The sequence below is a fragment of the Stomoxys calcitrans genome, chromosome 1 (genome assembly GCF_963082655.1).
Source record: "Stomoxys calcitrans chromosome 1, idStoCalc2.1, whole genome shotgun sequence".
NCBI classification, from domain to species: Eukaryota; Metazoa; Arthropoda; class Insecta; order Diptera; family Muscidae; genus Stomoxys; species Stomoxys calcitrans.
In genome coordinates, this window is record NC_081552.1 from 149,482,807 (window position 1) to 149,499,249 (window position 16,443).

Genomic DNA, 16,443 nt, shown 5'->3' on the forward strand with positions numbered 1-16,443 from the left:
TTTTAATTAGCCTCCATCACTCACCTATGTCTAAGGCAATTTCATTGCGTGCTGTCACAAAATCCTCATAAGAGGCTTCGTGTATATCCTCCAGGTGCTTGCAGTGTTCTAGTGAGAGATCTTGCTTGGGCAATTGATATGAGATCTGCTTTTCACGGTAGTGGGCACCCTCGCTACCGATTTTTGGCACTTTCTCCAATGGCAATTGTTCGAAGAAACGATTGATGCGCGACGACACACGAATGCCCTGGGGCACCCAGGTGTAGCCCAAGTCTCGAGGCTCCACACCGGAGTCTGCAGGGGAGACCACCTTGAAGCCCAGACGTTCATGGACCGTGGTCGACTGTTGTTGATAAATGGCATGTGCTTCGCGGGGACATTTGCAGGATTGGCAAGTTTTTCTAAAAGTAAAATAAAAGTAGCATGTATTAAAAATTTGAAAATAAAGCAGTAATGATGAGTCAACATCCACTGTTAGCCCACAAACCGAAAGCTTTTATGCTTTCACCTCTATGTTACCAGCAGTACATTCTTCTGCTGTATGCGAGAGCTTTTTAAGCTTTTGTCAGCAATGAAAAAACTGCCGTTAATTTAAGTTCTTTCTATTCCCGGGTAAAGAGATGAGATTTAAAAAACAAAATACAAAAATCCGAATTAGGTATGATATTTGTAGAATGGGGGAGTATTGATACTTTTCGCAAAGCGATAATAATCATCGTGCTGATCGTTTATCATGTCCATTTAGACGTACGTTTTTTAAGAAGAAAAAAAAAAACAACTCATAATTGAATGTTGTACCCAAGAGTATAGCCTTTATATAATAAGGACGAGTCGGCTGTGCTTCGCTGCACTCTAAAACAAAAAAGATTTTTTATTTTCAAATATGTTGGAGCTGGAGCTTTGGGCACCAAGCTTCATTTTGGGATATACATTACGTTTTTTTTGTTCAACAACATCTTCTTATATATATTAAAATCAAATTGTGTTTGTTTGTGTGTTCCTTATAGCTCAGAAACGTCTGAACCGATTTTCTTGAAATTTTCACAGATGGTGCATAACGATCCCGTGGTGAAAATAGGGTACTACATTTTTGATATCTGAAGGGGGGCGGACCCTCCCCCCTTACCCTAATTTTCAAAAATGCAGATCTCGGAGATGGGTGGTGCGATTTAAGCGATATTTTGTGTGCTCTCTTATAGTAACCTACAAACAAAAATTTGGTATCCAATTCTCGGATACACCAATCACGACAATATGGGACTCAAATGAAAGTTTTTTTTTGTTAATCAGAAAACGTATCTGATATCCAATTGTCGGACCAAGTGTTTGGGGGACCAACCCAACCCCCAAAACACCCCCAAGTCGGACATATTTACCGACCATGTCAATATGGGACTCAAATGAATGGTATTTGCGAGTAAAATACGAATCTGATATCAAAATGTGGGACCTAGTTTCTGGGGGTCCAACCCCTTCCCAAACAGGACTTATTTGCATACATGGTAATATGGGGCTTAAGTAAAAGATATTTGAGTGTACAATACCAATCTGATATTCGAAAGTAGGACCATGTATTTAGGGCATTAACCCTTTCCCAAAACACCCCCCAAAGGGTAAACATTTTTCGACCATGCCAATATGTGGCTCAAATGAAAGGTATTTGAGATTAAAAAACTAATTTGATAACCAATTTTGGGACCACGTGTTTGGGCGACGCCTCATCCTGTAAACTTCCCTTAAAGCAATGGCCATATGGGCTTTAAATAAATGGTATTGGAGGGAAGAGCACGATTTCAGGGCCAAGTGTCTGGCAGACCACCTAACCCTCGAAAACACCCCTAAATCAAACATGGAGTACACCTTATATCCAAACTTAAATTCGTCGGTCAATAAACATCATATGGGATACAGATAAAGGCACTTATATTGTTAAACTGTTAGTCAAGCGATATACTATTTTCGTAGCATGGTATTTCACTGAAAGCTCTTTAATTGTCGAAAATAAATATTCAAAGGTAAATTTTGCTCGGTTCAGCTATTTCTTATAAATAGGCTATATGTACAGGATAGCTGACACGAGGTGTCACAATTCAAACGACCACATGGATACGGCCACATTTTGCCTTGACCATTGCTCTGAGTTGGTCAAAAACGAGTTGCAAGTTTTACAAATGTATCTGCTGGTATTTTGATCCATTCCCGTACAACGACTTTCATCGGCGCATTCTTACTGGGATGTGTTTGAGTTTTGAACTCGTTCTCCAAAATGGCTCAATTAGAAAAGTCCAACCGATGAAAACGGTTGGAGAGCGGCCATCAGCGTTCACTGTTGCCCATACCATCACTTGAGATAGAAAATTACTTCGAGTGGCCGTTCGAAAGCTCAAATTCTCGTACGTGTGCTCGGTTAAGTAAACACGATAATTGTAAGAGTTTACGAATTGCTCAATTGGCAATTTTTTTTTCTCGTCAGAGAACAAGATCTACGGAAATTCGTGCAAGCGCAGCCCACTCATTTGGTCTTTTGAGTATTACATTTTTGGTTTGGTGTAAGATGGTGTGCCTTTTGGAACTTGTAAAGCTCTGCTTGTAGTGGCTTGTAAACAATATAATGTGTTGTCAGTAACATGACTTGTCATCTCTTGTATGACAGATATACCAGTGAGGGCTTGGTAACACTAGGTGTCGGCTACCCTTTTCACACTAAAACACCCCCTATTGTTTCGAACATCCCATGCGTAAGTTAAGGGTTTTATTGAGGAGTGGTTGGGCGAACTCAAATACTTGAAGTCCCATTTGACTAAATCGACCTGTATATATGGGGCTTCTTGGGGGTGGAACGGCCCCGAGACAAAAATTGCATGAACACTCCGTTAAGGAACATCGGGAATACCTCTCATATATCAATGAGTGCTGTCCGATACAAGTTTAAGCTTAATGATAAGGGACCTTTTGGTTATTGCAGCGTCCGAACAGCTTGCCGCAGGACGACACAACATTGTAGCGAAGTTAACACGGCTGATTACCCAAGGTAAATACCTCACAAGTGTGTCCAGCACTGGGAGGGGTAATCACCGTGGAGATTTGTTTTTAATGCTCTCGGAGGAATTTGAACGCAGCCGTTCAGCGTCAAAGGAGAGCATGCTGACATCGGATCTACGGTGGCCGAGACACTTTGATTTGATCGTTATCCGGTTTGGGCGAAATGCTGTGTATGAAACGCACCTATACCCACACACCTTATACTATAAGCAGATATATCAACCATTTAAACCGATTTGACTACTTGAGCTTTTAAAATTCTTAATTTTTATTTGATTTGGCTATGGTGTGACATTTTACTATCCTAATAGTTCTAAAAATGGATATAGCTCCCCTGGAAATAGATCCCCTAATTTGATTTCATTATACGCCGACTTGGTTTCTTCAATATAATCCACACACAAATTTTTGCCATAATCCATGGTGGTGGATATCTAACGTTCGACCAAAATCGAGGCGTTTTTACTTGTGTGTCATTTCACCTTGATTCAATACAGAACCAATTAAAAATCTCCATGTACATGGGTTTAAATATTTTGTTGAAAAACAAACAGATTGCCATTGATTGAGAAATGATATCATTGCCATATATAACACCTGTCCATCTATATTTCAAATATCTTTAGACTTAAAATGAACACACATATACGCAACATAAATGGTCTAGAATAATTGATGAAAATGCTGCTGCTGTTGATGAGGAATTCATTTCTGGTAAACAGCCCCTTCAGTAGAAATCGCTATCTGGCTACTGGAAGACAAAGAAGAACTTTTCATGCCCACTTTCTGCCAAAACAGGTAAAAATTTAACTTTTCCATTCCATTGGCAATGAATGAACCCATACATCTTCGATCCCATAATTTTCCCCAGCAAAATATACTGGAAGTTATTCTAAAAGAACGGCATTATATGTTCTCCCAAAGTGACTAAGTTTGTTCTAGGTTAGGTTAACATTGCAAATGCCAGGTTTAAACGTTTCCATGGAATATAAACTGAACCCAAGAAAAACCCTAGATGACCGGGGAGATTCGCAATATTGGGAACGAGGTTTGCAGATATTTTAGCAGAGCACGTCGTAAACAGGCGTTAAGTTCGGCCGGGCCAAACTTTGGATACCCACTACCTCGGGTATATATGTAAACCACCTTTCATCAAAATCCGGTGAAAATTGCATACCAAATACTAATAAGTACAAGTCATTGTTCAATTGTGTATAACAAAATATTAGTCTTTTTAATAGCTAAAATAAACCGATCTGAACCATAAAAACCATGGATGTCAAAAAACCTAACATAAGTCACTGTGTCAAATTTCAGTTCAATCGGATTATAAATGCGACTTTTTTGGGGCCATGACTTTAAATCGAGATATCGGTCTATATGGCAGCTATATGCAAATCTCGATCGATCTAGACCAAATTGCAGAAATATGTGGAGGAGCTAAACCTGAACTCTCTGTCCCAAATTTCGGCAACATCGGACAATAAATGCGTCTTTTATGGACCCAAAACATTAAATCGAGATATCGGTCTATATGGCAGCTATATGCAAATCTCGATCGATCTAGACCAAATTGCAGAAATATGTGGAGGAGCTAAACCTGAACTCTCTGTCCCAAATTTCGGCAACATCGGACAATAAATGCGTCTTTTATGGACCCAAAACATTAAATCGAGAGATCGGTCTATATGGCAGCTATATCCAAATCTGGACCGATCTAAGCCAAAGTGAAGAAGGATATCGAAGGGCCCACCACAACTCACTGTCTCAAATTGCGGCGACATCGGACAATAAATGCGCCTCTTATGGCCCCAAAATCTAAAACCGAGAGATCGGTCTACATGGCAGCTATATCCAAATCTGGACCGATCTGTGTCATAATGCAGAAGTATGTCAAGGAGCTTAACATAACTGACCGTCCCAAATTTCGGCAACATCGGGAAAAAAACCTAAAATCGAGGGATCGGTCTATATGGCAGCTATATCCAACTCTGGACCGATCTGAGCCAAGTTGAAGAAGGATGTCGACGGACCTAACGCAACTCACTGTCCCAAATTTCCTCAAAATCGGATAATAAATGTGGCTTTTATGGGCCTAAGACCCTAAACCAGAGGATAAGTCTATATAGCAGCTATAACCAACTCTGGACCGATCCGGGCCAAATTAACGAAAGATGGCGTGGGGCTTAACACAACTCACTGTCCCAAATTTCAGCAAAATCTGATAATAAATGTGGCTTTTATAGGCCTAAGACCCTAAATCGGAGGATCGGTCTATATGGCAGATATATCCAACTCAAATTGAAGAAGGATGTCGACGGACCTAACGCAACTCACTGTCCCAAAATTTCCTCAAAATCGGATAATAAATGTGGCTTTTATGGGCCTAAGACCCTAAACCAGAGGATCAGTCTATATGGCAGCTATAACCAACTCTGGACCGATCCAGGCCAAATTAACGAAAGATGGCGTGGGGCTTAACACAACTCACTGTCCCAAATTTCAGCAAAATCGGATAATAAATGTGGCTTTTATGGGCCTAAGACCCTAAATCGGAGGATCGGTCTATATGGGGGCTATTCATTCAGCTTCAACCCATTTAAGTCATTCGGACCTGATGAAATATTTCTGGCGTTACTACAGAAGGAGACAGACTATGTGGCGCCCTACCTAGCCAATATTTTCAGCGTGCCTGGGTGGTATTTATACCCCTACATCCTTTCTACTCAAATCCATGGAACGTATTGTGGACACCATGATAAAGAGTAGGACATCCAGCGAACTGCTTAAATACAAACAGCATGCCTATGATAATGAAGGTCGGAGGAGACTGTCCTGCACGAGGTCGTGCATAAAATAGTAGAATCCTTCCTTCCCATCCAACGGGTAAAGATCCGAACGAGCTATGCAGAAGGGCCGAAAGGGTCATGCATATGGCATATAACTGGGCTAGACCCAGAGGTCTTAATGTTAACCGCGAGAAGACTGAAATATGCCTGTTCACGAGGAAGATGAAAGTGGGCCAATTTGACGCATAGGAGGACGATAGCCCACTGGCTCTACACGGCGTGATTCGACCAATACTTACTTACGCCTCAGTAGTTTGGTGGACTGCTATGAAGAAAAAGTGCAACATAAGGACCATACAACAGGTTCAGAGAACATGTTGTCTTGGCATAAGCGAAGCGATGAGGACCACCCCACTAGGGCACTGGAGACTATTCTAGATATCCGACCAATTGACATACAGATTAAGTGTGAGGCAGCCACTGCGGTTATAGGACTTAAGGCGATGGGAGAATGGATTGAGGATGGGAGCAGCTTATACCATCGCGGTATAATCGAGGCGACGATAGGAAACCTGGAAGGAAGGGAAGAGGTTTCCGATCGGAGTGTCAGTGGCATGGGTTGGATTTATTTCTACACCCTCTTTTCAACCTAATCTAACCTAACCTAAACCGACATAAAAAAGCAAATAAAATTCACTGAAAAGGATGCAGAAAAAATTACGAATTTTTTGGCGACAACCCTATATTATAATCACAGCATTTCGTGCAGTTTTGGAGTACATCCGGATCCGCTAAAACTAATTTTTCTCTACATCTTTTGAAGCAAAAGTTTTGCTGGGCTTATACATATGTTCTTGATCGTCGAACATTTCTGCCTATCTCTCTATTGTAATCACGTCTATGGTTTTTAAAATTGGTTTGGCATAGATGATTTTTTCGCTATAAACAGGTTGTGATTAAATATGGGCTATAGGCGACCGCATCCTGATGTAAACCCGTAAAAAAAATTCCCAATTCGACTTCATGAGAAAGTCTTTTTCATCGATTTCGATAAATTGTGGAATTGTGCAAATATAGCCACCTCCAATAGGTCTGGATCACAGTCGTCCGTAGGTTTGTTTGTCGGCCCACGAGCAAAAGTGACTGGATCGCTTTCGAGACGAGCTTAATGATCGAAGATATTCTTGTCAATGGATATGGAAAACCAGAGATCATAACGCACCAAACTCTGTGGAACACATTTCGTCCTCCGTTACGGGACTTATTGAACCACACTAGGTGTGGAGGCTCCAAGGGCCATGTTAACGATGTAAGTACGACATTTACCAAGTTTGCCACCTTTCAAAATAGCTGTTATTTTCCAACGCATGTGTTTTCGTGATTGTCATGGATTTCCTGTCCTTACAACAGCAATTTCTTCCACGGTATAAACATATTATTTGTGCATCTTTTGGAAGTGATATTGCTGGTTTCGCACGCTAGACAACGGCAACGACCCTCGCTGTTGCTCAGAGTGTCTAGGTTAGTGGACCTATTCCTAATGATGGTAAATTACGTATACCGCCTATATTGAATGAGGTTTACGCAACAGAAATTGGGCTGAAGTACAACAGGGCAGCAAGTACAGATGGATTGTCGGTTGAAAAATTTAATACCGGAAAAAGACTTAAGAGAGGAATAGCCTCACTTACCATATTTTCGTCGACTACAAAGCCGCCTTCGACAGAGCTATATGTTAAATTGTCTTGTCTACATTTAGTAAGCGAAGTCGCCACGAAGATTCTATTAAGGAACAGGGGCAAACTCCTCACATATAAATGAGTGCTGTCCGATTCAAGGAAAGGTTAGGTTATGTTAGAGTGGCAGTCTATTTTCTAAGCAAACACACAATATATGTAGTCTATTGGGATACCACATAGACTTTCTTTTTCGAGATTAGTTTTTAGCATTTAGAGCGCACAACAAGCCAATATCCATAGCGGCATGGGACAGATTAATATGCGAAGATTAATGCCGTACCACCACCTCGGGTGAATATGAAAACCCCCTATTGTCACAGTCCAGTGAAAATTGGATAACTTATGTACCCAAATTCGGCACCCAAATTCACTGTTCAATTTTGTAGAACAAAATATTGACTTTTTTGGCAGCTATATCCAAATCCGATCTTTACCATATTTGGGTCAGATGGCGAGTGGCTTTAAATAACTCACTGATTCAAATTTCAACGAAATTGGGTAATAAATGCAGTTTTTTGCGTTCCAGACCCATAAACGGCAGATCGGTCTATATGGCAGATCGGTCTATATATCTAAATATAGTCCAACCTGATCCATATTTGGGTCAGATGTTGGACGACCTAAAACTACTCAGTTTGAAATTCGGATAAAAAGTAAAGATTTTATGGGCTTCAGACCCTCTATCGGAAGATCGGCCTATAAGGCAGCTATGCCATGATATAGTCTGATCTAATCCATATTAAGGTCAGATGTCGGGAGGCTTAAAATAATACACTGTTCCAAATTTCAGCGCAATCGGGTAATAAATAAAGCTTTTATGGGCTTCAGACCCTTTATCGGCAGATCGGTCTATATGACGGCTATATCTAAATATAGTGCGATCTGAACCAAATTGGGTGCTATGTTGGGAGGCCTAAAACTACTCACTGTTTAAAATTTCAGCGAAATCGGTAAAAAATATGAAGCTTTTATGGGCTTCAGACCTTTTATAGGGATATCGGTCTGAACCATATTTAGGTGAGATATCGGGAAACTTAAAATAACCCACTGTTTCAAATTTCAGCGCAAACGGGTAATAAATAAAGCTTTTAAGGACTCCAGACCCTATATCGGTAGATCGGTCTATATGGCAGCTATATCTAAATATTGTTTGATCTGAACCATATTTAGGTCAGATGTCGGCAGATCGTTCTATATAGCAGCTATATCCAAATGTGGGCATTAGAACCTTTATCGGCAGATCGTTCTATATAGCAGCTATATCCAAATGTGGTCTGGTTTGGCCCGTTCAAAAACTTAACCAGCGTGCATCAAAAATACGTATCTGTGCCAAATTTCAGCTCAATATCTCAATGAAGACTGTAGGGTGATTACAACAGACGGACGGGCAGACACACGGACATCGTTAAATCGTCATAGAATTTTACGACGATCCGAAATATATACACTTTGTAGGGTCGGAAATTGATATTTCGATGTGTTGCAAACGGAATGACTAAATGAATATACCCTCTATCCTACGGTGGTGGGTATAAAAACGCTTTAAACAATATGTTTGCCATTGTTTTTTATAATAATTTCGTCATTCCGTTTGTAACACATCGAAATATTGATTTGGGACCAAACAAACAAAGTATATATGTATTGGGTTGCCCAAAGAGTAATTGCGGATTTTTCATATAGTCGGCGTTGACAAATTTGTTCATAGCTTGTGACTCTGTAATTGCATTCTTTCTTCTGTCAGTTATCAGCTGTTACTTTTAGCTTGCTTTAGAAAAAAAGTGCAAAAAAGTATATTTGATTAACATTCTAAGTTTTATTAAAAATGCATTTACTTTCTTTTAAAAAATCCGCAATTACTTTTTGGGCAACCCAATATGTTCATGATCGTCTTGACATTATAAGTCGATTTAGCAATGTCAATCCGTCTGTCGAAAGAACGCTAACTTTCGAAGGAATAAAGCTAGACACGTGCAATTTTGCACGCATACTTGGGTTGTTAATGGGCCATATCGGTTCATGTATTGATGTAGCTGCCATATAAACCTTTCTAGCTTATTGACTTCTTGAGCCTCTAGAAGGCGCAACTATCATGCGATTTGGCTGAAATTTTGATTGAAATGTTTGTTTGGCCCTCCTATGCCAAGTATGGTCTAAATCGTCTCATATAAACCGATCTCGGATCTTGACTACCTGAGCCTCTAGAGGGCGCAATTCTTATCCAATTGGACTGAAATTCCGTACAACGATTTTTTCTATGACCTCAAAAATACGTGCTAGATATGGTCTGAATTGGTCTATAAGCTGACTAAGCTCCCATATAAACCGATCTCCCGATTTGACTTCTTGAGCCCCCATATGGTGCAATTCTTATTCGATTTGGTTGAACATTTTGCGCAATGACTTTTACTGTGGTCCACAACCTTATATAGCTCCAAAACCATAACAATTCTTATCCATTATCCTTTGTTTGTCTATAAAGAGATATCGCGCAAAGAACTTGACAAATGAGATCCATGGTGGAGGGTATGTAAGATTCGGCCCGGCGGAACTTTGCACGCTTTTACACATGTTTAACTATTGGGTTGCCCAAAAAGTAATTGCGGATTTTTTAAAACAAAGCATTGTAAATGCATTTTTAATAAAACTAAGAATGAACTTTAATCATATATACTTTTTTTACACTTTTTTTCTAAAGCAAGCTAAAAGTAACAGATGATAACTGACAGAAGAAAGAATGCAATTACAGAGTCACAAGCTGTAAAAAAATTGTCAACGCCGGCTTTATGAAAAATCCGCAATTACTTTTTGGGCAACCCAATTTTTACACAATAAATTGTTGTTTTATGTGAAAGAGAACTAAGAATTATGAGGCTTACTCTATCACAGCCAACGGCGCTTCCTCAATATTTGTTTTTCGGGCAAGTACAAGAAACAACAACAAAGCTAGCAGCTATTTCTGAAAAAAATTCGTGTCACATTTAATTTTAGGGTTAAATGAGATAATTTTTTGCTTGGTCGTGCTTGTAGACAATTTGATTAGCTTGCTTTGCCAATTTTGTTTAAGCACAAATATTTTTGTCTTTTCAAATTAATATACCAATAATGTGAATGTATTGTAATTATTGCTTTATTTTATTAAATAAATATTTCAATGTCCTATTTTTTTACCTAATTCCTTGAAAATAGGCGAACATTGGTTGTTTACGATAGGTAAATCGCTGCGGGAAAAAACTCGCATATTCTATTCAAAGTTTCGAATAGATTTACCAGATGGCGGATGCAGAAGTACACTGAAAAAATGTTTGTCCTATTTTTAAAGATTCGGGCCAAAAATAAGCAAACCTAATGTAAAGATGATCAACTTCCAAACTTTTTAAGGAATCATTCCATTTTGAGAGAAATAGAGTTCGAATCTACTATTAATATAAAAAGATTCAAGTATTTGGGTCACGTCCTGCCGTTCAGCCGGGCATGTAGATGTCGACATTAAACGACTCAAATAAATTGTCTTTTGTGTCTTAGCGTCGGGGGGATTTCACGACCGCACTTGGTGGTAAATCATCTTGAATCACGACTAAGTCATAGTCCCATATCTCGCATTTCGGTTTCTGCCACTTATAGCTTTTCTGAAGCTCTTTCAAATATTCATGTTTCCAGCAAGCAATGCCCTGGAGTTAACGCGAGCAACTCATTTGGATCGTCGGGAATAGGACATAACGGCCTTGAGTTCAATGCCGCCTCGATGGGGGCTAATAATGTGGCAAATTCCTCGAAGGTGAACTTTTGAGAGCCTGCTACCGTTTTGAAGTGCACTTTAAAGGGTTTGAAAACAGACTCCCACAGGCCCCCCATTTGCGGTGAATGTGGGGGGATAAATTTCCAGTCGAATCTGTGAGATGAATATTTTTAGCAATGTCCTGAAATACGGTGTTTACAAAGGCTTCGAATTCTCTTCTTAAAACACATTCGGCCCCCACAAAGTTTGTGCCTTGGTCGGACATAATTTTGCTAGGTAGGCCTCGACGGCCATCAAATCGCTTCAACTTAGCTAAAAAGGCTCAACTCTACTCGGGGCAAAGATCTAAATTAATTGCTTTGTTGTAAAACAAATAAAGATGCAAACCTAACTTTAATGACAAATAGCATTTCTCAAGATGAATGTTATTATCGAGAAAGGGCCCGCGAAATCCATGCCTGCTATTGAAGACGGTAAGGAAAAGTTAGACCTTTCCGGAGGAAGAGCGTGCATGCGCTGGGAATGTGACCTGTGCTTATACATTGTGCATGTCTTGCGTGATCGGAAGCAAAATTTTATAGAAGATTTAAGAAGTCTAGCTACATAATATTCGTCCCATATAGTCCGAAGCATCAAATTGGGCTCAGCATGAAAAAGAAATTCACGAATAAATTGTATATAAAGCTGGAAATATCGAGACTTTACTGGCAGAACTATGGGGTAGCGTCCATTGTAAACCAAGTTCGATCTAGTCAAGCATCCATTCGAGCGCATTACACCATGAGTGTCTAAGAAGGAGTTCTAAGGCAAGAGAGAGCTTTTATACTTGGTGGTAAGGAGCTAGCCAATTTAGAGTAGTCCTGGCCATAAAACTGCTTTGAGATCGAAGTATCAACGCTCTTTTAGTGCGTGCAGAGTTCCCTGCTATATCTCCCAGCGTACGACTTCCCAGGTGGTGGATTGGGGAAAGCTCTTCAGTTATGACGGGTATTGCAGAAATAAAATACACTGGGCGAATCAAGAAGAAAGCACAATCATGGGGTGTCCCGCTTGCACGGATACGAATATGATCACGATTGGTTCGTGCAATAAGATTGGCAGCGGATGAGCCAAAGGAAATGGCCAACGGTCGCGCTCGCAGATCTTCAAAAGATTAACCATCAAGAAAGTCCGGCCTAGTGGGTCGCTGACAGCCCTAGCACTAGTTACTGATGCGATGGCTCAATCCGCCATCCATCTAAAAATCACTATTACAGAAACATCAACAAGAAATAAAGGCACTGACAACCCCCTGATGACGACCTATGCATATGGCTACCACTTAATTTTTCCAATCAATGAAATCCACCGAATAAATGGGTTCGGTCTTTTACTGTCGCCGGAAGCAAAGCGAGCTTTTCTATCGTACAATGTTGTGTCTGAAGGCATCATGACGGCAAGATTAAATGCATAATTCCGCAAAATATCCATTGTCCAATACTACGCGCCAACCGAAACCAAAGGATCAGTTCTATTCCTCACTCGACTCAGTGACACGACAAGGTGGGCAATAACAACAATAATCTATTGGGTTGCCCAAAAAGTAATTGCGGACTTTTTAAAAGAAAGAAAATGCATTATTAATAAAACTTAGAATGAACTTTAATCAAATATACTTTTTTTACACTTTTTTTCTAAAGCAAGCTAAAAGTAACAGCTGATAACTGACAGAAGAAAGAATGCAATTACAGAGTCACAAGCTGTGAAAAAATTTGTCAACGCCGACTATATGAAAAATCCGCAATTACTTTTTGGGCAATCCAATACAATCAATCATTGGAATGCAAGAACTTGGTGATACCAGGAATGACAATGACGACAGATTGGTTGATTTCTGCGCAAGAAAATTCCCCCACAAAGGCAAGGTAAAAGGCAAAATGAACGGAGAATCTGCAAAATAACAACCATACATGGGCCGACATAGCAGCAGCATCATTTACAGAGACGGCCACCTCTATCGTAGGCATTGCTCGTTGATCCCAAAAACCATGGATAAGCAACGAAGCTACAGAGGAAAAAACACCGAAACACCGGAAACGTCTACGCAATGCTCCACTACGGACCAAATCAAGTAACTAAAATAGCGGCCATATCTGAATATCGCCTCACCGCCTCGATGACCAAGCAGCGAGGTCAAGCAGCGCAGAGATAAGCTAATATATATTTTAATACGCTGGCAGAACTAATGAGCGACAACAATATAAGACCAACGGCAATAATAAAAGATGAGGACGGATCGGAATTAACAACACCCGAACAGCACTTAGAACAATGGCGCTGTTTCTTCAGCTCTGGTCTCACTCAAAAATGGCATATTAGCCGGCCCTGATAATATACCTGCTGAACTGTTGCGGCATGAGACATACCACATAGCTCAAGCGATCACCCCAATAATAAGGGAGGCCTGGGATACAAACGCTGTACCAACGGAATGGAAGAAGGTAACCATGGTCACAATCCCAAAAAAGGGTGACCTCACCCATTGTAAGAACTGGGGGGGTTACATTGCTAAACGCAATAAATAATGTGATGTTAGCAAACAACTTCTTCTTGAACGTATTTCGCCTGCACTTGACCGCATTTTGAGGAAGGAACAGGCAGGGTTTCGGCCAGGACGTTCTGGTGCCGACCACCCAATAAAAACAACACCAAACTCTCAGGGCGACCGAGAATATATTGTATTCAAATGAAAGGATGTGTCAGACGGCAATCACCCTAAAAATAATAAAAAAAAGGCCGATCATGTTAGAATGGGACCGCAATAAAAGGTCTTTGGTAGGAGAGTACACTTTTTACCCTCAAATTGGGATAGAGATGTTAGCTTTGACATATGATTTTGAATGCGTAACCAATACAATCAAGTAAAAGCGTGCTAAGTTCGGCCAGGCCGAATCTTATATACCCTCGACCATGGATCGCATTTGTCGAGTTTTTTTCCCAATATCTCTTCTTAGGCAAAACAGGATATAAGAAGAGATATGCTCTGCTATTAGAGCGATATCAAGATATGGTCCGGTTTGAACCACAATTAAATTATATGTTGGAGACCTGTGTAAAATGTCAGCCAATTCGATTAAGAAATGCGCCCTTTGGGGGCTCAAGGAGTAAAATAGAGAGATCGATTTATATGGGAGCTGTATCGGGCTATAGACCGATTCAGACCATAATAAACACGTATGTTGATGGTCATGAGAGAATCCGTCGTACAAAATTTCATTCCAATCGGATAACAATTGCGCCCTCTAGAGGCTCAAGAAATCAAGACCCAAGATCGGTTTATATGGCAGCTATATCAAAACATGGTCCGATATGGCCCATTTACAATATCAACCTACCTACACTAATAAGAAGTATTTGTGCAAAATTTCAAGCGGCTAGCTTTACTCTTTCGGAATTTAACGTGCTTTCGACAGACGGACGGACATGGCTAGATCGACATAAAATGTCACGACGATCAAGAATATATATACTTTATGGGGTCTCAGACGAATATTTCGAGTAGTTACAAACAGAATGACGAAATTAGTATAACCCCCATCCTATGGTGGAGGGTATAAAAAAAACTTAATTAGTGTGGATCTGAACGAGATCCCTAGTCCTGGGTATTTTGATCGCCATTTCAAAATGCTTGACATTATGGGGCTCAATCAAAATCGTGCTATAGCACGATGCTGATATCATTTCAGGGTCCGCCCGCTAAACTCCCTTGGAACTGGCCATGTTTGCCTATTATGGCAATAAGGGGCTCAAATAATAGGTATTTGATAGTAGGAAAGGAATTTACTATTCCATTATGAGGCCAAGTTTTTGGGGGTAGTCTCACCCCATAAACTCCCCCTAAACTAATGGCAATTGGTGCTCAAATAGGAGAAATTTGAGATTAGAGCACGATGCTGATATTTTTTAAGGGCTAAGTGCGTGGGTCGACATCCCACCCTACATACCCCTCAAACTGGACATATTTGTGGGTTATGGCAAAACGGAACTCAAATCTGAAATCTGTTTTATGGCCAAGTGTTTCAGGGACGACTCATCCCTAAAACTCCCCCTAAACCACACATATATACCGACTATAGCAATATGTAGCTCAAATGTGGTTTTTGGGGGTAGACTATGAATCTGATATCCACTTTCGGGGCAAAGGGTTTGGCTACTCCAATCCACCATCACAACCAAATGGGAGGAAATAGATCTAAAATCCAAACTTTAATGGGCGGACCCTCCTCTTACACTATTTTCAAAAGAGTCAAATCTCGGTGATGAGTGGGGCGATTTACGCAAAATTTGTTTGTCTATAATCACTCCAAAACATAAATTTGGTAAGGTGGGATATCTAGGGCGGGCGCCCAAAAAATATAGACGAAATATAGACCAATTATAACAATATTAGGCTCAAATGAAAGGTATTTGAAACTAGAGCACGAATCTGATATACCCCCATACCGAATATATTTACCGACCACAGCAATATAAGGCTCAAATGAAAGAAACTTTGGTGTAGAGCACCAATATGCTATCCACATTGAGGCGAAATATCTGAAAGGCCGTAACAGCACCCCCAAACAGGACTCTTTTCCTGACCGTTCCAGTATAGGAATTCAGATAAAATACGAGATTGAAAGAAGGCATAGCGGAGCGAGCCCTGTCCACCTAGTATTTTTATATTGTTGAATTGTAATCTTAGTCTGTAAGGATATGAATTTCCATGGCAAAGTGAACAGTGAACCGTAGTTAAAGCCGCAAAATAGCCTCACAAATAAGAGCGTATTTAAACGTTTTTACGTTTAGATGCTGAGTTTAAAAAAATAATTTTTGCAAAAACATATAATTGTACAGCCATCCGTGAAGTAAAAAAAGAACCAATCAGCGATCAAAATTTGTAACGAGTGGTCATGTCCGTAAGTAAACAGGAACTTAAATTTAAAGACAGCATCTTCATGTTGGCTCGCTTTCATTGCCAAAATCCTACGAATCAGAAAAACTCTTAAATTTTAGGTCAATTTTTTTCAGTGTACTAAGTCAATTACGGATGCGGGAATCGGCCCCAAGTTCCACACAGAGCAAAAGGTTATCACTTAATTTTTTTAATAAACTG

At 40.1% G+C, this 16,443-nt stretch overlaps 1 protein-coding gene across 3 annotated transcripts in view; it reads right to left on the minus strand.

Moving 5' to 3' along the window:
• The window catches only part of LOC106090082 (four and a half LIM domains protein 2), a 579,753-nt gene that overhangs the window by 217,363 nt on the left and 345,947 nt on the right, over nucleotides 1-16,443 (minus strand). For all 3 annotated transcript variants that reach the window (XM_059361321.1, XM_059361320.1, XM_059361322.1), the window contains one exon: nucleotides 25-401. Coding sequence is in view for 2 of the 3 variants with exons in the window: in XM_059361320.1 (XP_059217303.1) it covers nucleotides 25-401 (377 nt within the window). In the remaining variant the exon portion in view is untranslated. The remainder of the gene's footprint in view (nucleotides 1-24; nucleotides 402-16,443) is intronic.